Source organism: Sorex araneus, chromosome 6 (assembly GCF_027595985.1).
Source record: "Sorex araneus isolate mSorAra2 chromosome 6, mSorAra2.pri, whole genome shotgun sequence".
In the NCBI taxonomy this organism is placed as follows: Eukaryota; Metazoa; Chordata; class Mammalia; order Eulipotyphla; family Soricidae; genus Sorex; species Sorex araneus.
This window is the reverse complement of record NC_073307.1, coordinates 26191376-26216675: the sequence shown is the minus strand read 5'-3', so window position 1 is coordinate 26216675 and position 25300 is coordinate 26191376. Positions and strand designations below refer to the sequence as shown.

The window sequence follows — 25300 nt, the reverse complement described above, 5'->3', positions numbered from 1 at the left end:
TTAGACTTCGTAAAGCGCTCTCCATATTTTGCTACCTTGCCTATTTCTGTGACTTTGTCATGGCGCTTTCACTCATTCAGCCCTGGCCGAAGTTGCCTTCCTTGTTGTTTCATGAACACACCAATTAAGCTTACTTCTCCAGTACTGAAGCTTGCGGTGTCTGTGGCCCAATTGCTCCTCCCCCATCCATAGCCTTGATTCCTTCTTTTTTCCTTCAAGACTGAAACAAACACTAATAGCTGGGTGTTTTTTAATTCCCTAGTAAGAATAGCAAATCTCCTGCCTCTCATTCCCCTTTTGCCCCTTGACTATGTTTTCTCCAAACACAACATCCTGTTCTTTCCTTCGGCACATCTTCCTCTCCCAGGATGCAAGCTGCGCTGAACCCAGAGGATGGAGCTTGGTCTGTACTGTGCAGTGTCTTTGCTTTTCTTTCAAGACAGTTTTTTTTCCTTTTCTAAATGTCCTCTAGCAGAAGAGTTCTTTTTTTTTTTTTAGAAAGATTGATTTTATAATTTTAAAGAATAATTTTAAAGGGGCTGGAGCAATACAGTGGGTCAGGCATTTGCCTTGCACGTAGCTGACCTGGGTTCGATCCCCAGCATCCCATATGGTCCCCTGAGCACTGCCAGGAATAAGAGTAACCCCTGTACATCGCCAGGTGTGACCCGAAAAGCAAAAAAAAAAAGAATAATTTTAAAGAAATTTTAAATTTTTAAAAAAATTTTAAAAAATTTATTAAGTTTGAGGATTTAATCTGCAGGTTGATATTTTGTTGCTGTTATTTTTTTTTCACATTTAAAATTTTTATTTAAACACCATGATTTACAAAGTTGTTCACAACACAGTTGTTTCAGGTATTCAGTATTCTGACACCAGTCACACTTCTCACCTACTTGTGCCAAGCCTGCTTCCTTAGCCACTAATTAATTTCCTTTATATTGCTTATTACAACATAGATCCCATAATGGTGTTGCCAGAGTGATGGCCTGAGGATTTACTGAGCTGTTAGTGCGAGTTAAGACTTCCGTGTTCTAGTTTTCACCCACTGAGCTTAGTGGGCTTCTACTCAATTTTCCCATCTAATTTCTTTGTTTGTTTCTCCTGGGCTGTCAGCTCTGTGAAGTTTGGAGGTTTAGTGCAGGGACTTTGGGGCCGGGAAGATCAGCTACAGGTGTTTCTCTGGCAGTGGTTGGAGCTGGATGTGGGTGGGTGGAGCGCCAGGCCTTTGGTAGGTGGGAACTCGCCTGCCCCCATCCTGCCTACGATCCAGAGACCTTGGGCCAGTGGCAGCCAGTGGTGGCTGGGCCTTCCTAGGATAGCTCAGCTTCCAGCATCTCTGAGATCAGTTTGTCTCTCTCAGCCTTGAGAAGCAGGGACCCTTGAGCTTCTCCACGTGGTCAGATGACACGTGGCTGATGCCCCTGTCTTCCCACTGGCGATCCTTGTTGAGTATGTATGCCTTCACCCCGTGCCCCCTTGCCAGGTATCATTCGTCATGCTACCCCGCAGGCTGGGCCGAGGTCCCACCAGAATCACACCGGAAGGGCAGGGGCTGGGGCAGGAGGACCCTTGCAAGCAGAGGGACTTTCACTGCCACTGCTTGCTGTCTCCCAGCCCTGTTGCTGTTATTTTCATTTTTTGCTTACTTATTTTTGGTTTTGGCCCTTCCCTCCCTCTTGTCAGGGCTTTCTCCTGGCTGTGCATTCAGAGATCACTCCCAGAAGTGTTGAGGGAACCATATGGTGCCTGGGATCTAGTGGGGTGGGCTGTGTGCAAGTCAGGTGCCTTAGCATCTGTCCTGTCTTTCCGACTCTACTTTTAAGATCATACCTGGCAGTGCTCGGGAGCTACTCATGGCTCTATGTTCATAATCTGTTCTTGTGGTACTTAGAGAACCATGTTTGTGGACAAAACTCGGGCCTTCCATGTCCAAAGCATGCCCCTCGGACCTTTGCACACTCTGGTCCTGTTGAATTAAAAAAAATACATAATTTTTTTTTTTTTTTGGGTCACACCCGGCGATGCACAGGGGTTACTCCTGGCTCTGCACTCAGGAATTACTCCTGGCGGTGCTCAGGGGACCATATGGGATGCTGGGATTTGAACCCGGGTCGGCCGCGTGCAAGGCAAACGCCCTACCCGCTGTGCTATCACTCCAGCCCAAAATACATAATATTTAAGTTAGGTATATAAAAAGCTACTTGGTTATTTTATTTTATTTTATATTTTTGCTTTTTGGGTCATATCCGGCAATGCATAGGGGTTACTTCTGGTTCTGCACTCAGAAATTACTCCTGGTGGTGCTTGGGGCACAATATGGGATGCTGGAAATTGAACCCAGGTCGGCCACAATCAAGGCAAATACCCACCTGCTGTATTATCGCTCTACCCCCCCACCCCAACAGCTACTTCTTTGACTAACATAATCTTGAATTTAATATTCTAGCCACTACCGTAAGCGATCAGCATCTCGAGGCCGCTCTGGAAGTCGGTCTAGAAGTCGCTCACCCTCAGACAAAAGAAGTAAAAGAAGTGATGACAGACGTTCTAGAAGCAGAGATAGAGACCGAAGGAGAGAGCGGTCTCGGAGCAGGGATAAAAGAAGATCTCGGTCAAGGGACCGAAAACGCCTAAGGTAAGGCACTCATCGCCAGAGAACTCAGATAAATTGGCTTTCTCAGCTAAATCAGACTTCCTTAGAAAGATGTTTTGGACTGGTGTTTAGAGGCCCTTGCAGGCCTTGTTCTTTAGTCCTAGCTTGTTTGAATAGATATGGAAATAATTTGCTGCGAATAAAAACTTTCAAGTAGTGTATTTTCAGTTTGGAAATGTTAGGATGTATTTTTCTGCAATCCAAAGAACCCCTGAATTCCTCTGGAGGTTAAAAACAGAAGAGAATGATAGATCCTGTGCCATGAAGGTGTTTCTATTCTAACTGTCCTGAGAATTATTTCATTGGGTCTGAACACCCTAATTTTTATTTAACTTTTCTTGATTACATATTACTTGACTCGAGTCAGATGTTTTTACCTTGAGATAAAAGGTTGTGTTTTGAGGGACAGGCAAGGGGGTGCAGTGAGTAAGGCTCTTCCTTTGTATGTGGCTGACCCAAGTTCAGTCCTTGTTAATCTGTGTGGTCCCCTGAACACTCAGGAATGATGCCTGAGTGAGAACCAGGATAATCCCTGAGTACCCAAAACAAACAAATCCAAAAAGTATTTTCGTTTGGTTTTTGATCGTGGACACTGACCATTGTGGAACCAAACCAGTTTTATTTATTTATCTTTGGTTTGGGGCCGTATCTATCTGTGCTCAGGGCTTATTTCTGACTCTGCACCCAGAGATCACTCCTGGCAGGAATGCTCTAGTCCTCTAAAGTACAGTTTAAAAACAAAAATCCCTTTACTGAAAAAGATTTTATCAATAGTTTCTTATTAAAATTGGAAGGAAGGGCTGGAGTGATAGCACAGCAGGTAGGTCATTTGCCTTGAACACAGCCGACCCGGGTTTGATTCCCAGCATTCCATAAGGTCCCCTGAGCACCGCCAGGAGTAATTCCTGAGTGTAGAGCCAGGAGTGACCCCTGTGCATTGCCAGGTGTGACCCAGAAAGCAAAAAAAAAAAAAAAAATTGGAAGGAACTGGAGTGATAGCACAGCGGATAGGGCGTTTGCCCTGCATGTAGCCGACCCGGGTTCGATTCCTCCATCCCTCTCAGAGAGCCCGGCAAGCTACCGAGAGTATCCCGCCCTCATGGCAGAGCCTGCAAAGCTACCTGTGGTGTATTCGATATGCCAGAAACATTAACAGTAAATCTTACAGTGGAAACATTGCTGGTGCCCACTTGAGCAAATCGATGAACAATGGGACTATAGTGCTACAGCGCTAAAATTGGAAAGATGTCAAGGTTGAACAGGTGCTGTGAGCTGGTCATAAAATAATTTAAATTTTTTTGAAACATTGAGAGCAGAGTTTGCAAAGGTTTTACATGTTTCTAAGGGAAAATACTCTTCCTTGATGGTTAGAGAGGTAGTATAATGGGTCGGACATTTGCGTGGGTTCAACTCCTAGCATCTCATATGGTCCCCCGAGCACCACCAGGAATGATTCCTGAGTGCAGAGCCAGGAGTTACCTGTGTTTCATCGCTAGGTGTGGGCAAAAACTGGAAAAAATAAAATTCTAACTTGACATTTAGATTGTGCTAACTTATGTATTTGAATTTTTTTTTTTTTAATATTATGTGGTCGCAGACGTTCCAGAAGTAGAGAAAGAGACAGGAGTCGGGAACGAAGAAGATCTCGAAGTCGAGACAGGAGGCGGTCAAGGAGTCGAAGCCGGGGCCGGCGATCCCGATCTTCCAGTCCTGGCAACAAGAGCAAGAAAACTGAGAATAGGTGAATATTATTGGTTTGAATGTGTCATGCAGGTTGGGAGCTGACTCTTTCTCCAGTTATTTTTATTGGATTTTATTCCCCTGGTGCTAGGATCAAACCCAGGGCTTCACGTGCAAGTTAGTGTTCTCCCACTGCGCAAAATCCCAAGCCTATCTTCATTTTCAAAAGAGTCTTTATTGTTCATAAAGAATGAGTGTCTCACTTGGAAGCCGGCCTCACATGCTGAGGGGAAAGGCAGCCCGGATAGAGAAGGGAACACCAAGTAAAATGTGGTTGGGGATCCCTCGAGGGAAAGGAGATGCGTGCTGAAAGTAGACTAGAGACTGAACGCGATGGCCACTCAATACCCCTATTGAAAACCACAACACCCAAAAGGAGAGAGAGAACAATAAAAAGGGAATACCCTGCCACAGAGGCGGGGTGGGATGGGGGTGGGGGAGATGAGGATTGGAGAGTGGGAGGGATACTGGGTTCATTGGTGGTGGAGAATGGAACACTGGCGGAGAGATGGGTTCTCGAACATTGTATGAGGGAAACACAAGCACGAAGATGGGTAAATTTGTAACTACCATTATGGTGACTCACTAATTAAAAAAATAAATTAATTAAAAAAAATAGACATAGGATAATATTAGTAATGGAGAATGTTCCCATTGCAGCTACTATTATGAAATGCTCAAAAAAATAAATATAAAAAATAGTTTTTTGAGTCCAACTATTAATATAGTAGGTATAAAACTATTTTCAAAATAATCTCTGGTCCTTCTAAATGATTTATGGTTTTCTGTGCCAAATATGCATATTTATATACCTTTGTATGGAAATTAAAATATTGATTTATCATTTCTAAAAAAAAAGTATGAGTGTCTCATCATAAACTCTTGTCTGAATTTTGTTTTTTGGGGCCGTAGTCAGCAGTGCTTGGGTCTATTCTGGCTCTTTGCTCAGGTGTCGCTCTTCATGGTGATGCTCAGCAGCTGTGTGCGTGCAGTGTTGGGGGTCAGATCAGTGTTGACTGTATGTAGGTCAAATGACATAACCCCTGTATTTTCTTTTTTTTGCTTTTGGGTAACAAGTCTCACAATGGAGACGTTACTTGTGCCCGCTCGAGCAAATTGATGAACAAAGGGACGACAGTGCTACAGTGCTTTTGGGTCATACCTGGCGATGCTCAGGGGCTACTTCTGGCTCTGCACTCAGGACTTACTCCTCGAGGTGCTCGGGGGACCATATGGGATGCTGAGAATCGAACCCTGGTTGGCTGTGTGCAAGGCGAACGTCCTACCCACTGTCCTATTGCTCTAGTCCCCACCCACTGTATTATCTGTTTTGTCCCTGTTTGTTGAAATTCACTTTAATAGGCTTTAAAGTTTACAATTGAATTTGACAAATAGTAATTGTTGTCTGTCAGCTTTTGGAAGATATCAAAGAAAGCACCAATCATGATAGAAAAGCATCTTGTTTACATAAAACTAAGTAATCTCCATTGCAAGAATTCATAAGCTAAGGTCAAAATATACATTACTGCCACTTAACATATTTTATAGGGGCTGGAATGATAGTACAGTGGGTAGGACACTTGCCTTGCACATGGCTAACCTGGGTTCTGTCCTCAGCACCACATGGTCCCCAGCGGTCACCGGGAGTGAGCCCTGAGCACTGAGCCAAGAGTAAGCTCCAGCATTACAGGGTGTAACCTAAAGACCCCAATTATTTATATAAATTGTTACATACTATTTAAATCTGTACTTTTTTAAGTACTAAATTTTATCACTTAGATTTTGCAGTTGTTTTTATGCTTTTACTTTAGCAGATTTTCTTATAATATTTGCAGTCAGTGTTGTATGGTTTATAACACATTTTGCTATATTGCATTTAAAAGTTTTATTCTTTGGCTTTTGGAACACACCCCAAAAACAGAAGTGCTCAGGACTTCTTCCTGACTCTGCACTTGAGGATCAGTCCTGGCAGGGCTGGGAGACCATTATGGAGTGCCTGGTTTCTTTCCCACGTCTGCTCTGTGCAACGCAAGTGCCCTATCTACTGTACTGTTACTCTGATCTAAAAGTATTTTTAAGTGTTTTATTTTAAAGCAGTAATGGGATGTTGACATTCTCTTTCTGTCTCCTTTTTTAGAAGATCTAGGTCCAAAGAAAAAACAGATAGTGGGGAAAGTTCTAAAGAGAAGAAAAAAGACAAAGACGACAAGGAGGATGAAAAAGAAAAAGATGCTGGCGTATGTTAACTAATTTACAAGTATCACTTCAGACTGGAAATAATAGCAGTTTTCTCTTCTGCAGTTAATTTCTTTTTAAAAAGTGTACTGTATGTTTTATCCAGTGCTAGGGATTGAACTCGGGGCTTTATATATGCAAGGCATATGCTTTAATATTGAGCCACATCTCTGCTCCTTGTTCCTTATCGTTAAATTTAAAAGTGTTTTTTATTTTTTACTTTTATTTTTTCCACATCTAGTATTTCTCAGGGCTCACTCCTGAGTCTGCTCAGGAAACACTTCTGGTGATGCTTGAGGGATCATATAGGATGCCTGGGATCAAACCAGGATTGGTTGCATGCAAGTCAGACACCCTACCTGCTATACTGTTGCTCCAGCACTAAAAGTGAATTTCTTTTTTTTTTTTAAGTATTTGGGTCATACCTGGCGATGCACAGGGGTTACTCCTGGCTCATGCACTCAGGAATTATTCCTGGCAGTGCTCAGGGGACCATATGGGATGCAGGGAATGGAACCCAAGTCGGCCGCATGCAAGGCAAACGCCCTACCCGCTGTGCTATTGCTCCAGCCCCCTAAAAGTGAATTTTTAAGGGCTTGGGAGAGAGTACAGGGGTTAAGATATTTTCCTTGCTTGCAACCAACTTGGTTCCACCTGGACGACTGCATGAGTTATCCCTGAACATAGACACAGGGTTAGTAAGCCCACTGGGTATGGTTCCAAAATTAACAAAGGAATAAATGTTGAAATCTTTGGACTGTAGAAATAGTATAGTGGGTATGGTGCTTTTCTTGTATGCAGCTCACCTGGGTTTGCTCTCCAGCACCACCTACAGTTCCCTGAGCACAGCCAGGAATGATTCCTGAGCACCGAGCCAGAAGTATGTCTCTAGCATCTTTAGGTGTGGCCCAACACTCCCTCATTGCCTACACCCTCAAATAGAAATTTTAAATTATGTGAATGTAGCATAAGTAGTACAAGTGATATTTTTTTGTTGGTGTTTGGTTTTGGGGTGTACCTTCATCTTTTTTTTTTTTTGGAGGGGTATTGGTTGCCACACAGCAGTATCAGGACTTAACTCCTGGCTCTGTGCTCTGGGATCACTCGTGGTGGGGCTTGGGTGTCATACTTGGGATTGAACTCCATTGGCTGCATGCAAAGCTAGTATCTTCCCTACTGTACACTCTATCTGTGCCTGTTAATCATCTCAATAAATCTTTGGCATGACTTTTTATAGGAACTTTATAACTGGAGGCTAGAAAAATAAAACTTTCTGCTGGGAAGTAACCCTAATGTCATATATACATAAAGCATCAGCTTTACTTTTTTTTTTATTTGGTTTTTTGGTCACACCCGGCGATGTGCTCAGGGCTTTCTCCTGCCTCTGCTCTCAGGAATCACCTGGTGTTGCTCAGGGTACCACATGGGATGCCGGGGATCAATCCCAGCTCGACTGAGTACAAGGCAAATGCCCTAACCACTGTACTATTGCTCCAGTCCCAGTTATGCTTGTATTTAAAAGGTGTATCACGGGCCACAGCGGTAGTACAGCAGGTAAGGCACTTGGACACGGCCTACCCATGTCTGAGCCCAGATACCACATGTGGCCCCCCTGACTCACCAGGATCTCTGAGTGCAGAGCCAGGAGTCAAATGAAACAGAAAGATGTGTCATCTACTAAATAGGCTGTGTATTTTGGAGTTTCTATATATACTTATTGTTCTTTTCTGTACTTTGTTATTTGTTGGTTTTGGGGGCATATCAGGTAGTTACTGTGCGCAGGGTTCATTCTCTGGGTATTCAGCAGATCACGTGGTACTGGGAACTGAACCAGGTCTTCAGCATGCGAAGCATGCACTCATCCCATTGGACTAGCTCTCTACCTCCCTTTTTTTTTTTTTTATTTTGAAAACTTCTTTGGAATGTCACATGGAATAAAATTGTTTACTTCTTTTCTTCTTTGTCTTATTTTCCTCCAAGAACTTTGACCAGAATAAGCTAGAGGAAGAGATGAGAAAGCGTAAAGAAAGAGTAGAAAAATGGCGAGAAGAGCAACGTAAAAAGGCCATGGAAAATATCGGAGAACTGAAAAAGGAGATTGAAGAAATGAAACAAGGGAAAAAATGGAGTTTAGAAGATGATGATGGTACATTAATAATCTGTGTAGCAACTCTTGTAGAATATTTTAGAATCATGAGTAATATTTCACTTGGAATTTTAAGAACATTTTGTCATTGTGAGGAGCACACACTTTTGATGCTAGAGAGAGGTTAAAATTTGAGGTGAGGGGTGGCAAGGATAAGCCCTACCTGTAAAACCCTCAAATGCCTAAGTGTGGGGCTAGGGAAGTAGCTCGGTCGAAGAGTACTTGTGTAATGTGTCTAGGAGCCCCTGGGTTAGATTCCTTGCCCTGCATGGTCTCCTGCACTGCTGGGAGCAAGCAAATCCAGGGATAGCTTCTGACAACAGCCAAGTGACCGAAAAATAAAAAACTTTCAAGTGTGACTATATGAATTGCAGTTTGCCTAAAGTAATGGGAGAGGATATTTGGCTTGTGAGGAAGAAAATGTTAGAAAGGTAGAATGTGTTCTGATTATGAAGTAGTTCCTTTTGAGACTCTTATACCAAAAGAGGTATTTTTTTGTTATTTTAGATGATGAAGAAGATCCTGCAGAAGGTGAAAAGGAAGGAAATGAAATGGAGGGTGAAGAATTAGATCCTTTAGATGCTTACATGGAAGAAGTCAAAGAAGAAGTAAAAAAATTTAACATGAGAAGTGTAAAAGGCGGTGGGGGAAATGAGAAGGTATGGAATTTTGTTATATTTAAAGATATATATATATATCTACATATATATATATATGCCATATATGTTATAAAATATGGGGCTGGAGCAATAACACAGCGGTTGGGTGTTCACCTTTCACGCGGCTGACCCGAGTTCGATTTCTCCGCCCCTCTCGGAGAGCCCGGCAAGCTAACGAGAGTATCGAGCCCGTGCGGCAGAGCCTGGCAAGCTACCCGTGTGTATTGGATATGCCAAAAACAGTAACAATAAGTCTCTCAATGAGAGATGTTACTGGTGCCCGCTCGAACAAATTGATGAGCAATGGGATGACAGTGACAGTGAGTTATAAAATATATGTATGTATATGTGCATTTTGGGGTTGCACATGGCTATATTCAGGGCTTACTCTGTGCTCTTTCCTCAAGGATCACTTCTAGCAGGCTCTGAGAGCCATAGGTGATGCCAGGGATCAAATCCAAGTTGGCCGCATATAAGGCAAGAGCCCTACCTTATATGCAGCAGTATTTTCACTTTGACCCAAGACCTCTTCACTCAGGAATTACTCCTGGCAGTGCTGAGACACAATAAGGGATGCCAGGAATTGAACCCAGGTTGGCCGCGTGCAAGGCAAACACCTGACCCACTGTACTGTTGCCTGGGTCCCCTAGATTTATATATTTAAAGATCTGTACATCCTACATTTTAGATTTCTTTTTTTTTTTTTTTTTTTGCTTTTTGGGTCACACCTGGCGATGCTCAGGGGCTACTCCTGGCTTTGCACTCAGGAATCAGTCCTGGCGGTGCTCAGGGGACCATAATGGATGCTGGGAATCGAACCGGGGTCGGCCGCGTGCAAGGCAAACGCCCTACCCGCTGTGCTATCTCTCCAGCCCCTACATTTTAGATTTCTGTTTTTAAAAATTCATATTTTAATAGTTTTTTAAAGGCTTATTTAAAAATAAGTTGAACTTATTATCATTTTATTAATCACTACTGACATGGTGACTGTATTAGGATGTTTTTCCTCATCTCTGAAATGCAGATACATACATCTGTACATATATTCTTATTTGGAGGAAGGCTATATTTTTATCTTCTTTTCCTTAATATTTTTATGATGTGCTGTAGTTCAGAAGTATATATATATATATAATATATATATATATATTTTTTTTTCTTTTTGGGTCATACTCAGCAGTGCACAGGGGTTACTCCTGGCTCTGCACTCAGGAATTACTCCTGGCGGTGCTGGGGGACCATATGGGGTTGCTGGGAATCGAACCCGGGTTGGCCGTGTGCAAGGCAAATGCTCTACCCGCTGTGCTATTGCTCTAGCCCCCAGAAGTATATTTTTATAAGTACTTTGGAGCTAGTAAATTTTAGGTCTAATTATTTTTCAAATGTCATTCTTAAGGGCTGCAGACATAGTACAGTGGGTAGGGTGCTTTTCTTGCACATAGCTGATCTATTTCAGTCCTTAGCATCACTTATAATCCCTTGAGCAGAGGACCAGGAGTCAGCCCTGAGCACAGCCAGGTGTGGTCACAAAACAAGCAAAAAAGTCACTTTTGCAACACCAGAGAACTGTTACAGAGGATAAGACCTACAATAAACCTTGCATGTGACAGACACATATTGTCCCCTAACCTTTGTCAGGAGTGATCCCTGAGCCCGGGGAGGAATAAACCTTAAGCACTGCCTGGGTGTGGCCTAAAAACCAAAAACTGAAAAATATAATCACTCTTGGTGGTTGGTGAATAGACTCAGCTCAATGGGCTGATAGTGTTTTGCAGTAGATGGCCCGGGTGTGGTTTCTGACACCATTGGGTGTAGCCAGCAAACAGTGCCTGATGTGCCCCACCACTACCCCAAAGTTTTGTGGTCAGGGGAATATTTCAAGTGATAGAGATCCTAAATCTGATTGAAGGCATCATATATCTTTCCCAGCATAACCCACCTCCACCCCAAGTTTCCCTGAGCATCACCAGAAATGGCTCTTTGATTCCTGGTAACTCCAAAATAAGAAAAGGGTTTAATGTATAACAGACTGCATATAAACATGTTACCAGCTACAACGGCTGGAGCGATAGCACAGCGGTTGGGCGTTCACCTTTCACGCAGTTGGCCTGTGTTCGATTCCTCCGCCCCTCTCAGAGAGCCCGGCAAGCTACCAAGAGTATCTCGGCCGCACGGCAGAGCCTGGCAAGCTATCTGTGGAGTATTGGATATGCCAAAAACAGTAACAATAAGTCTCTAAATGAGAGACGTTACTGGTGCCTGCTTGAATAAATCGATGAGCAACGGGATGACAGTGACAGTGACAGTGACCAGCTACAACATTGCATTTAAAATTGTAAGGAGTGGAAATAAGGAGAAAGCACTTTGTTTTTAATTGTCACTGGCATCGAAGTTAAAATGTATTGTGATCATTATCATTGTACTTTTGTATTTCTTTAAAACTTACGTTTACAAAATATTTATTTTTTATTTTTTTCAGAAGTCTGGGCCGACCGTCACAAAAGTTGTCACTGTTGTGACGACCAAAAAGGCAGTTGTAGATTCTGATAAGAAGAAAGGTGAGCTGATGGAGAATGATCAAGATGCCATGGAGGTAATTCTTCATTATTTTTCACTTGTTTTGGTACTACCTGGAACTATGCATTACGAAGCATTGATTAACTTTTGCTCTTAATATGTCAACTTTTGAGACCGAAGTGATAGTGCAGTGAGAATAGGTTTGTCTTGCATGTGCCTGACTTGGGTTTGATCTCCAGAATCCCATATGGTCTCCCAAGCAGTGACAGGCATAATTCCAGAGTGCAGAGCCAGGAGTAACCCCTGAGTATTGCCAAAATACTAAACAAAACCAAAAAACTTAATGTATCAAATTACTAGTGAGGTTTTGTTGTAATTTTCAATAATATCATAGCTAAATACGCAGTTCTAGATTATTTTGACATCATTGACTTCTCTTTGTATGTCCACTTTTTTGATTCCCCCCTGTGCTTCATCAGCATACTTCAGGTATAAGAAATAAAGTGAGGGCCCGAGAAACTACAGTGGAAAGGCATTTGTCCTGTATGTGGCCAACTTGGTTGGTTTTTTTTTTTTCTTTTTGGGTCACACCCAGCGATGCTCAGGGATTACTTCTGGCTCTGCACTCAGGAATTACTCCTGGCTCTGCACTCAGGAATTATTCCTGGCGGTGGTCAGGGACTATATGGGATGCTGGTAATCACACCCGGGTCGGCCACATGCAAGGCAAACGCCCTACCGCTGTGTTAGCACTCTAGCCCCCCAACTCAGTTTTGACCCTGCCACTACATACTGTCTCCTGAGCATCATCAGGAGTGATCCATCATCACAGTCATGACTAAACCCTGAGCACTGCTGGATCTGACTCAAAAGTGAAAAAAAAAGAACTGAAGTGATAGAATGAATTGAGTTACTTCATATTATAAAAATTTGCATAAGGACTGGAAAGACGGCTGGAGAGATGGCAGAGTGGGTGGAGCACTTGCTTGCATGTGACAGGTATGATCCCTGGCATACCATGTGGTTCCTCTGAGCACCGCCAGGCGTAATTCCTGAGTGCAGTCAGGAGTAACATCACCCAAAAACAAAAAAAAAAAAAAAAAAAACCCAAAAAAACCAAAAAATGGTGGGGGCTTAGAAAGAGAGTAAGGGAAGTAAGGTGCTTGCCTTGAATTTAGCCAAAATTGATACCATTTCTGACACTCCATGTGGTCTCTCCACCACTTCCAGGAGTCACTTCTGAGCCAGAACCAGTAATAGCTCCTGAGGACTACTGGTTGTGGCCTGAACAACCCCTTGCCAAAAATTTATATATATTGAAAACATCCAGTATTCTTAGCCAAGCATCACTGGAGGCCTATCAGAATTACAACTTTAGCTTCATACTGTGTTTAGAACTTTCTCTACGGGTCAACAAACAGAAAAACCCATTGAAAAATTTAGAAAGTGACAACTCGGAAAGCAAAATTTTTTCTGAGAGGAAAAATTGCTATCAGTATTGGTGCCATAAAGAGAAAATATGATGAATTGATCTCTCTTTTTTCCCTTTTTTTTTTAGTATTCTTCAGAGGAGGAAGAGGTTGATCTTCAGACAGCTCTTACAGGCTATCAGACAAAACAGAGAAAGCTTCTAGAACCAGTTGATCATGGAAAAATTGAATATGAACCATTTAGAAAAAACTTTTACGTTGAAGTTCCAGAATTAGCCAAAATGTCCCAAGAGGGTAAATTACTTTTATCTATTGATCATCGTAGATAGGACACAGCTCTTGAATTTGCTAGTGGTGAATTTGGATTGGCTTATAAATTGATGGATCAAGTGTAGGAAGTTCCTACTTTGAGGGGCCAGAATGATAGTACAGTGGGTAGGACATTTGCCTTGCATACTGCTGACCTGTGTTCAATCTCTGGCAACCCACATGGTCCCCTGAGCACTGCCACGAGTAATTCTTGAGTGCAGAGCCAGGAGTAACCCCTGAGCATTGCTGAGTGTGACCCAAAATTTAAAAAAAAAAAAAAATTCTACTTTGAGGCCAGAGACATTGTACGGTAGTTCCTGCCTTGCTTGTGTCCAGCCTGGGTTTGATCCTTGCCATTTCATATGCTCCCCTGACACTACCAGGAGTAATTCCTGAGTGCAGAGCCAGGAGAAACCACTGAGCATCTCGTATTGCCTCAAAACCCTGCCAAAAAAGAAGTTACTGTTTAAAAAAATAATTGTTCTGATTTGTCTTTGGGTCACACTGGCAGTGCTCAGAGCTTACTATTGTTCTGTTCTCAGGGATCTGTACTGGTAAGCTCTGAAGACCGCATAGGGTGCCAGGGATCGAACCTAGGTGGGCTGTGTGCAAAAGGCAAGTGTCCTGCCCTTTGTACTACCATACTACCGCTCTGTTCCCAATTTTTGCTTTGCTTTTGGCCCCAACTAGTGGTGCTCTTTCCAGCTCCATCTTCTGGTGATCCACTCCTGGTGATCATGTTATATCCATGTAGACCATGTCATGTCATAAATGAACACGGGACTCTCCATTGGAAAGCTTATGTGAGAATCAGGCTGGAGTGATAGCTCCAGGCATTGGTGCACAGGCAGGCGGCCCGGGTTCTCTCCCTAGCAAAGAATGGCCCCCTCAAACGCTGCAGGGAGTGACTCCCTGAGTGCTGCAGGGTGTGACCCGAGAATAAATGAGAGGGAGGTAGAGAGATAGTAAAGGGGTTCGTTCAGGTGCATCCGTGTGTGCATTCAGCCCTAATCTGATCTCAGGCACAGCATGGTGTCCAAAACATTGTTGGTTATAACCCTGACAGCTCCCAAACACTGCCAGGTGTGATCTTGAAGTCCCCTGAGCTCTATTGGGGTGACCTGTGTAATCGCCAGCATCACAGGGGGTCTGAATGGCAGTGCACACCTGGGCCCTTGTGTTGAACCATAGGCCCACTTGGCCAGGTTGACCAAGAATCACCTGAGGGGCCCTCTGGACCCCTGAGCATGTCTTAGATGCTTTCCACTAGCCCACCCTCCCACCCCCCCGCCCCCCACGAAAAAGCACTGCACTGTAGTTTGTTGTTCATCAGTTTGCTCAAGGAGGCACCAGTAACTCTTCATTGTGAGACTTGTTTCTCTTTTTGGCATATTGAATACGCCACTGGGAGCTTGCCAGGCGGGATACTCTTGGTAGCTTGTTGGGCTCTCCGAGAGGGACGGCCGCGTGTAAGGCAAATGCCCTACCCGCTCTGCTATTGCTCCAGTCCCTGAAAAAGAAAAGTTAAATTTGTTTGGTATACATTGTTGAGTTTTTTTGGTTGAAAATAATCCTATTATATTATCAAATAATATCCATTTCTTTCCTGAATTTAGATTAGTATCCAATGTGAATCTGTAGTAGCGGTAGAATATAAGATAATCCTAAGTTCCTCTTGTTTGGAGAACAAGTTGTCGCTTTACTTGTCTATGGTGGTTATTTGATCACCGTTTCAGTTTATGATAAATGAATGCCAGGTTCTAGAAACTGGGATTTTTTTTTCACGAGTAGTTTACAAAGTTAGTTTCTTTAACTTTTCTCTGAGATGTTTATTGCTTTGGTTTGTAGCCTTTCTCCTTTAGTAGGTGATTCTAAGACTAAAAGAAGTATCTTGCTATGCCTAATAGAAGAGTAGAAGTATTAGTAGAGCAATATTTGTATTTTAATCTGCATTTTGTTTTGTAGAGGTGAACGTATTTCGGTTGGAAATGGAAGGCATTACAGTAAAGGGAAAAGGTTGTCCCAAACCAATTAAATCTTGGGTCCAATGTGGAATTTCCATGAAGATTTTAAATTCTCTCAAAAAGTAAGTCGTTAAGAATTTTCCACCTTTTCCAATTACTTGCTAATCTAACTCTACACAGAGATTTTCCTTGGTCACATTTTTTACTAGTTTTGGTTTGATTTGGGGGCCACACCCAGCAATGCTCAGGGGTAACTCTTGGCTCAGTGCTCAGGGGACCTTATGGGATGCAGACTCTGGGTCACGAACGGCAAGGCAAGCTCTCTACCTGCTACACTATCTCCAGCCCCACATTTTTACTACTTTATTACTTCATTGAAGTATATATTTTTTTTCTTTTTTTCGGGTCACACCCGCCGATTCACAGGGGTTACTCCTGGCTCATGCACTCAGGAATTACTCCTGGCGGTGCTCGGGGGACCATATGGGATGCTGGGAATCGAACCCGTGTAAAGAATAATTTTTACAACAAAGTTTGTCTTTTAAAGTTTATAATTTAATGGATTTTACTATGTTTATGAAGTGGTACAATAGTAACTTCAATCTAATTTTAGAACATTTTCATCATCCCCAGAGGAGACTTCTACACCCTGGTCCAGACTTTTCTCTAGACCAGAGTGCTTTAAATTTCCACCTGGGCCTCTTTTTTTGCCCAAGAAATGCAAGCACTGTTAAAAACACTGTGGATTCATTATATGTGCTTTTTATTTTTTAATCTTTGTCACTGCCTGTTTACTAGTTTTACTATTGCCAAATTTTCCTTTAGTCCATCAGATATATGATCCCACATGGAGTTGGCAGTCTACAGTTTAAAAAGCTGAGCGATAGTGTAGTGGGGTAGTGAGAGATAGTGTAGTGGGGTACTGAGCTTGTCTTGCACATGGCTGACCCAGGTTTAATCCCCAGCATCCCATACGGTTCCCTGAGCTCGCCAGGACTGATTCCTGAGTATAGAGCCACGAGTGACCCCTTGAACACTGCCGATGTGGCGCTCAAAACTAAAACTAAAAATAAAATAGAAAAACTAAAAAGCTGTGCTCCAGACAGCTGCCACTCTATTGTTTTTATGGGTTTGCATATTTTATAATTTTTATGTAAAATAGTATTATGTTAATGTTGTCTTTTGTTACAGACTTCTTTAACTTTGTGCAATATTTTCTTTTCTTTTTTGGGGTTTGATTTTGTTTGCTTTTGGCATTTTTTGGTCACACCTGGCGATGCTCATGGCTTACTTTTGGTTCTGCACTCAGGAATCACTCCTGGTGGTGCTTGAGGGTCGATAAGGGATGCTTTGGATTGAACACGGGTCAACTGCGTGCAAAGCAAAAACCCAACCCGCTGTTTTATCCCTCAGGCCTCTTGTGCAGTATTTTTTTTTTGTTTTCTTTTTGGGTCATACCCAGCGATGCTCAGGGGTTACTCCTGGCTTTGCACTCAGGAATTACTCCTGGCGGTGCTTGGGGGACCATATGGGATGCCGGGGATTGAACCCAGGTCGGCTGAGTGCAAGGCAAACGCCCTACCTGCTGTGCTATCGCTCCGGCCCCATTGTGCAGTATTTTTAAGGCTCCATATATTGTAGAATGTCTCAGTATTTCATTTTTTCCTACCAAATGATGTATATTCTGATTTTGAAAACTTTACTGGTTCTTTAGCTATCCTAGGATTTAATTTTTTTTTTAACTTTAATTGAATCACTGTGATATAGATCCTTACTTATGTTGAGATTTGTTCTTAGCCAAGTATTAGTGGATCTATAAACTCAGCATAAAGCTTTGTAAGGAACTGTTTTGTTTTGTTTTTTGTCCCAAAGGCTATATTGCCACGTTTTCATTGAGGATTATGTCTTAAATTCAGATTCAGATTTTAATTCATTTGGCAGCTGGATTTTGCAGGGTTGTTATTCTCCCTGAACACTGAGGACACAACATGTCTCCTTTGTCATTGCTCTCAAACCAAGTTTCTTTGGATCATGATTGGATTTCAGTCATACAGTATTCCAGCACCCATCTCTCCACCAGTGTACATTTCTCAGTACCAGTGTCCCTCAGTTCCTTCACATCACCTCCACCCCCTGCCTGCCTCTATGGCAGGTGCTTTTCCTCCTTCCCTCCTTCCTTCCCTCTGTTCCTCTCTCCCTCCATTCCTCCTTTCCTTCCTCTCTCTCTCTCACTCTCTCTCTCCTTCCCTCCTCTCCCCCTTTTGGACACTGTGATTTGCAATATTAATTTCAGTTTTGTCTTGTCTTGTTTTTAAGGCATGGTTATGAAAAGCCCACACCAATCCAAACCCAAGCGATTCCTGCTATAATGTCTGGAAGGGATTTGATTGGTATTGCCAAGACAGGAAGCGGGAAGACCATTGCTTTTCTTTTGCCTATGTTTAGACACATCATGGATCAGAGGTCATTAGAAGAAGGAGAAGGACCTATAGGTATAATTTCTTTCATTGAGCTGTATGTTGTTCGTGAATTAGAAAGACCTGAAACTTTATAACGTTCTTTACTACAACAATAAAGATATCTTTATTACATTTCCTTTATGAAGTTGGCACTTTGGGGCTGATTTCCCCTTACCAGCAGGTGGAGTGAGAATCTTCAGAGCTCTGGAGTGACATCTTGAAGTACAAAAACAGCCTGTCCTGGCACAGCTCAGTTTTTAAACTCTGACTCGGCAGGTAGACTCCTCATGCATCTATCTGTTTACTTATGTTGAGATTTGTTCTTAACCAAGTATTAGTGGATCTGTAAACTCAACATAAAGCTTTGTAAGGAACTGGTTTTTTTTTTTTTTTTTTGGTCCCAAAGGCTATATTGCCAGCTTTTCGTTCAGGATTATGTCTTCAGATTCAGATTTCTTAATTGATTTGGCAGCTATCTCTTCTCCAAATTTGAGCTGGATTTTGGAGTGTTGTTACTCTCTCTGAACGCTGAGGGCACAGCATGTCTCCTCTGTCAGTGCCCCTCAGACCAAGTTTCTTTCTGGAAGCCAAGTTGTGTCTGCAGCTCAGTGAGTCACTTGATAAAACTTTGCTCTGTCATTTGAAGTTGAGAACATTTTGTGTTATATTCAGCCAAGTTTTTTCCTGAGTGTTTAACTTGCATTTATCTCCCTTTAGCTTTGTCTTAAAATCTACTTTTGGTTACTGTACACCATAATTTCTTTTGTTAAAAACCTTTTTAAATGAGATTTTTAGAGGCGCATAAAGCAAAAATTAGACTAAGATCTTCTGAACTTTGTTGGGTTGAATTAACACTTTTTAAAGCATAACGTCTGGGATTTTTGTGGTTAGACTTTGACATGTCTATCTTTTCAGCTGTCATCATGACTCCAACTCGAGAACTGGCTTTACAAATTACTAAAGAATGTAAGAAGTTTTCGAAGACTTTGGGACTTCGCGTAGTTTGTGTTTACGGAGGAACAGGAATTAGTGAACAGGTAAATAAAGAAGGAACATTCACTCTCTTGGATCGTAAGTTGAGTAATAAAGTAAAAGTGATTTTTCTTTTTAATTTGTTTCTGTTTCTCTTTCTGTTTCTGTTTTTAAATTTGTTTTTGTTTCTGTTTTGAATTGTGATTGCTTCTAAAAGTTTTCTTTAGATAAGAGGTATGGGACTAAGGAAATATTTCAAAGAGCCAAGCGTGCATTTCTTTATATATACATATAAAAGTCAGTTGAGCTGGAGAACAGTGCAGTGGGTAAAGTGCTAGGCTTGCATTCTGCCCACTTTGTTTCTCCCAGCTCTGTATGTGGTACCCTAAGCCCTACCAGGAGTGATCCCTGAACTCAGCCAGGAATAAGCACCTGAGCACTCGGGAGCGTTTAGCTTTCTTACCTGCCTCCCCCATAAAAGGTCACATTTTTATGTCTAGAACATTCTGCTATTTTTCTCTTCTGCCCCTCTTTTGGGGACAGGTGGGTGGAGAGATATTGATCCTTTTTTTAAAATTTTTTATTGAATCATCATATGAAAAGTTACAAAGCTTTAAGTCTCAGTCATACAGTGATCGAACAGCCATCCCTTTCATTAGTGCACGTGTTCCACCACCAAGAATCCCAGTATACCTCCCATCCCACCCCCCACCCCCCCCCCGTGTGGCTGATGATTTTCACTTTACTTTCTCTTTACTTTGATTACGTTCAATATTTCAACAGGAAACTCACTATTGTTATTTAGAATTTTCCCCCAACAATCAAACCTGCCGAAAAGGCAGCATTTGATAATTTGTTTTCCATTCTGAGAAAGAAGAGCATATGAGGTCGCAGCCGCATGCTTTTGGATTTCTGGTATCATTGCAAGCTCGTACCTTTGTTTAGTGGGCCCTATAAGCTGATGGTCGCCACGCCGCTGCCAGGGAAAGGGAAAGCCAAGAGAGAAAAACCTTTCCCCTCCCGTGGCAGCATGGTGCTGCAGCTTAGTTCACAGTCTAGAGGCATTTCTGTAAGAAGCTGCTGGTGCCGAAAGTAGTGGGCCTCTGGGATCATGGGTGTTCAGCAACGGATGGGCCGCGCGTGTGCCCACACCCGGTTGTTCTTGAGGAATTCTCCCAACTCTACTCAGAGAATCAGTTCTATATCTATGTTTGAAGGTCACTCCTTGCTGTGCCTAGGGTAGCATGTGGTGCAGCTTGGGATCAGATCTGCCCTCCTGCATGCAAACCCTACCTAGTTTTGGAGCTCTCTTTCTAATCCTCTATTTTTTCTTTGCTTTTTGGAAAGTGATGCTCAAGGGTTACTTCTGGCTTTGCACTCAGGATTACTCCTGGCGGTGCTTGGGGGACCATATGGGATGCCAGGGATCAAACCTAGGTCTATGCATGCAAGGCAAACGCCCTATCTGTATAATCACTCCGGCCCCCTTTACTTCTTTTTTCTTTCTTTTTTTCTAATTCTTTTTTTTAAATGCTGTTTTTGACTTCTGATTCACTGATTTGCTAATGGAATCAACTCTCAATTTTAAAACATTGATTAGCTGATTGGCTTGGTCTAGGGAGTCCGATATTGGGTCACATTTTCAGGGAATGCTCTCAAGTTAGAGCTCAAGGTTACTTTCATTGTTCTTGGGGAACCATATGCCAGGGATAAAACCTGGGCCTTGTGCTTGCAGATCATGCATTCCAGATTCTTGACCTGTCTCTCGGGCAACATTGATCTGTTGAATTGTTTTATTTACTATTCTCATGTTTCTTTGTTTTTAGGTATGCAAGATTAAAATTGGCAAAAGTCTGTTTTGTTGGAATAAGCAGTAAATTGTAAATTTGTTCTGTGCCTAAGGGTTGGGATTGGGAGGCAAACTGGGGATATTGGTGGAGGGAAGGTCACCCTGGTGGTGTCGGAACACTAAATGTTTGAAATAGCTGTGTGGTGAACAGCTTTGTAAATCACAGAGTTTTTAATAAATTAAAATGGCAAAAATCTCTAATTTTTTTTAAAGTTGTAACACTACTTCATTATATTGCTACTCTTCTTTTAGTAGTCCAGTATTTCGAAGAAGAAAGCAGGAAAGCTTTGGAGTTTTGCAGTCAGACATTGCCTTCCGTAGTTACCTAAACACCACAAGCAGTGTTTCCAAATGTGGGAATAATCATTAGTGATAAAGAGGTTCCAAAATTTCATCTTTTTTATTAGATTGCTGAACTGAAAAGAGGTGCTGAAATTATTGTTTGTACACCTGGTCGAATGATTGACATGTTAGCAGCTAACAGTGGTAAGTGAGTGTTATTTTGTTGTTTTTATTTCTCCTTCTTGAATTCTGTACATTTTTCTTAAATCAAAGGAAGTTTAAGAACTCTTTAAAAGGTTTTGTTTTTCTTCTTAAAGCTGTGATATCTTAAAATTTGTATTGTAACAAACTTATTTTTGTAAGCTTACATAACATTTTAAAATTTAATTAAAACTTTTTAGAATTGATTCCATCTGACTTTTTTCACCCTTTCACAGACTCTTAATTTTGCTTGAGGGTGTGCGGGGAGGGATGATGGATTTTGCACTTTTTCTGTTACTTTGATTTTTCTCTACTGGAAGGTAGTATTTTCTTACAATACTAGATAAATTAAGATATTGCAGCTTCAAGAAATTTTATCTTTTGTAAATATTGCATGTTTTTAGCTGTAATGTTATGCTTTGTTAAATTATTCCCTATCAAAACTGTTACTAAACTGTTGACATTATTTAACTTCTGTGGAAAAAGGCCCTTCAAGATATATAGAACTGGGCTTCCGAGACTTAAATCATCAAAGGTAGGTAATTTAATGCTGTTCCCAATCTTGCAAAACTAATTGGACTGCAAATTAGTATTGAATTTTTAAGTATTAGAAAGCAAATATTTGACTCATTGGTACTTTTTGAAAAAAAGGCTTTCAAATGTTTTTATTGTAGTATTCAGTACATATGTATGTGTGTGTATCTACTTATATGACTGAGAAAATGAATATGCATGTTTTTAATAGTATACTGCTTGCATTTCTCTACACTCTTAATTCTACTTGAAATTGGCAAAGTGACATACTGATATCAGTGTGCTTGTACATCATATGACAGATTTTGGATTGAGTGCTGGTTAAATAATCCTTTGTTTTTTCTCAATGCTGCATTGATTTTTTTTTTTCTCCTGAAATTTATCTTGATTAATTTTACATTTTTCCCTTATGTGTTTACTTTTCATTTCTGTTTAATACTTTCCACATATTTTTGCCAGGAAATTGATTCCATAATTGATAGAATTGCTTGTATTATTCATTTAGAAAGGGTTTCCTGTGTTTTTTTATGTAGTTTTTCTTGATTAAGAAACCTATCACATTTTTTTAAACCAGAAGGAGCACTTAAAAAAATGGGTTCTGTGTTGTTTCAACAAAAATACAGTGTTTTGTAATAAATTTTACTTTTAAGTTTTGGTGTAGTATGTTTTCTAGGGATCTAAAATAGCTTCTTATTAATATTTTGGCATTCCCTTTAGATATTTCTAGCTGCGTGAAAGTAGGTATAAAGTTATAGACAGATTTTCTGCATCTGAAATAGTTAGCACTGGAACTTGCCTTCCACACATACGCTGTAATCTCTAATATGTTTTTTCCTAGGTGATGCTGTCAGATAATGGCTGATGTGGCTCGATGCTCCATCTCAGTCTTAGTTTTATGATGTGTTTTGGAGAGGGCTGTTTTCTGAATTTTACAGGTTCTTCAGGCCCTATGATGGTATGCAAGAGACGAGTTTGACAAAATAAAGGGCCTCATATACCCATTGTCAGAAAGTATTTGCCATTAGATTAAGACATTGTAGACCAAGATTTCTTTTCACTGCTTAAAGATACCTAACTTGCCCCTCTGGTTAAGTGAGGCATTTTAGTTCCCTTTTACAGTTTTTTTTTTTTAAAGTTCTTAGTAGTTGTAAAATGTATTATAACTGATTTTTAGTTTTGTTTTGTCTTTATTTTTTTCCTCTCATCTTAGGTCGGGTCACAAATCTTCGAAGAGTGACATATGTTGTTTTAGATGAAGCAGACAGAATGTTTGACATGGGTTTTGAACCACAGGTAACTGTTAATTGTTTTAGTGGACTTTTTTTTTTTTTCCTTCAGCCACACTGGACCAAGCTCTCAGGCCATACTCCTGGTTCAGCTCAGTTACTTCTCTTTTTTTTTTTTCAAACCACACCAAGTGGTGTTTAGGGTTTAGCGCTTACTCCAGGCTCTATGCTCAGGTATCACTCCTGGCAGGGTAGGGTTTGGGGAACCATTTTGGTGGCCGGGGATTGACCCTGGATAGTGGAGCGCAAGGCAAGTGCCCTAGCTGCTGTACTCAGGGATCACTCTGATAGTGCTCCGTAAAACAGTCCCTGAAACACTATAGGTATTGTCCCAAATCCATCCCCCCAAAGAAGTATTCCTGCCTATTATATAAAACAATTGCTTATTGCATGAAAGTACTTTAATTCACCTAAATTTGTTTTGTTTTGGGGCCACATCTAGCAGTGCTCAAGGGTTATCCTGGCTCTGTGCTCAGGAATCACTCTGGCAGTACTCTGGGGACCATATGGGATCTCAGGGATTGAATCCCGGTCGGCCACATGCAAGGCAAGTGCCCTACATGCTGTACTGTCTCTCTCGCCCCTCATCTAAATTTATTGTTTGTTCTTAGGTCTAGTTGAAAATGAAGTGAGCTAAAGATACTAACATAATTTATGGGGCAGAGGATCTGTTGTGTTATTTTCTTTTCTTTTGGTTTTTGGGCCACACGGAAAATTTTAAACTGTTTTTGATAGTAGATGATCTTAAACAGTTCTTTTTAGCATTTTAAGGTTTTGGAGACTGTACTAACCATATTTTTTGCGATGTTTTCTCAGGTTATGCGCATTGTGGATAATGTTCGTCCTGATCGACAGACAGTTATGTTTTCTGCTACTTTCCCCAGAGCTATGGAGGCGTTGGCTCGCAGAATCCTGAGTAAACCCATTGAAGTGCAGGTTGGAGGCAGGAGTGTGGTTTGCTCAGATGTGGAACAACAAGTGGTAGGTTGAATCCCCAGTGTTTTTGATGTTTAGGTAGTATGTTGGTCCCTCTGGGCTAGTGCTGACAAAGGCAGATCATTTCTAACATCATGTTGGGTACATGAATCAACAATTGCTTTTAATACTTTACTACATTTGTGTACTTTGTTCAATGAATTTGGTGGTTTAAAATGTTCCTTTTATTTTTCTCCCCACCAGAGTGATTATCGTTAGTAGAACTATTACACTTCTTGACTAATAGAATATGAAGTTAAAAGGCAAAAAGTCATGAGGATCACTTGCCACATTATCCTATCTTTTCCTAAAGACAGCAAGTGTCACATTGATTTGACATGACTAAAGTGAATAGGGGCCAGAGAGGTTGTATAATGTATAAGGCACTTGCCTTGCATGCAGCCAACCCAGGTTCTGTTGCCAGCATTGCCTGTGGTACCATGAACCCTGCTAGGAGTGATCCCTAGCTCAGACCCAGGAGGAAGTCCTTAGCACAACTGGTAGGGCCTCAAAAGCAGAATAAATTAAGTGATTTTATTTGTATTCAAGTGATGTATTTGTATTTTCACCCCATTAACTTCATTCAATTTGTTTGCTTTCAGATTGTGATAGAAGAAGAAAAGAAATTTCTGAAATTACTTGAACTTCTAGGCCATTATCAAGAATCCGGTTCTGTCATTATATTTGTTGATAAGCAGGAACATGCTGATGGTCTTCTGAAGGATTTAATGAGAGCTTCTTACCCTTGCATGTCTCTTCATGGAGGTGATGTTTTAATTTCATTCACATGGGAAATCTCTATCAAGTGTTTGTTTTGGTTTTTGGTCCACACCTGGCAATGTTCAGGCTCTGCTCCCAGCTCTGTGCTCTCTGCTCACTTCCTTTGGTGCTTTGGGTAAGGTGGGGAGTCCAGGATTGAAGGCAGGCCTCCATCATGCAAGAAATGTGCTATCCTGTTGTGCGCTCTTCTCTGTCCCTCTTACTACTTGCCAACCTCTGTTTGGTTCTGAATAAAATTCCTTGTTCTTTATAACTTATAAGTAAATTTTGTATCATTTAGACTTTTGTGGTGTTGGCGGAGGGGGT

The 25300-nt window shown here is 41.4% G+C and overlaps 1 protein-coding gene across 1 annotated transcript in view; it reads left to right on the top strand.

The window, feature by feature from the left end:
• The window catches only part of DDX46 (DEAD-box helicase 46), a 48628-nt gene that overhangs the window by 2702 nt on the left and 20626 nt on the right, over positions 1-25300 (top strand). The window contains exons 2-15 of the mRNA XM_055142423.1: positions 2450-2638; positions 4254-4397; positions 6534-6633; positions 8612-8777; positions 9285-9436; positions 11916-12029; positions 13512-13677; positions 15658-15778; positions 17973-18148; positions 19031-19152; positions 21344-21422; positions 23164-23246; positions 24056-24220; positions 24817-24979. Coding sequence (XP_054998398.1) covers positions 2450-2638; positions 4254-4397; positions 6534-6633; positions 8612-8777; positions 9285-9436; positions 11916-12029; positions 13512-13677; positions 15658-15778; positions 17973-18148; positions 19031-19152; positions 21344-21422; positions 23164-23246; positions 24056-24220; positions 24817-24979 — 1940 coding nt within the window. The remainder of the gene's footprint in view (positions 1-2449; positions 2639-4253; positions 4398-6533; positions 6634-8611; positions 8778-9284; positions 9437-11915; positions 12030-13511; positions 13678-15657; positions 15779-17972; positions 18149-19030; positions 19153-21343; positions 21423-23163; positions 23247-24055; positions 24221-24816; positions 24980-25300) is intronic.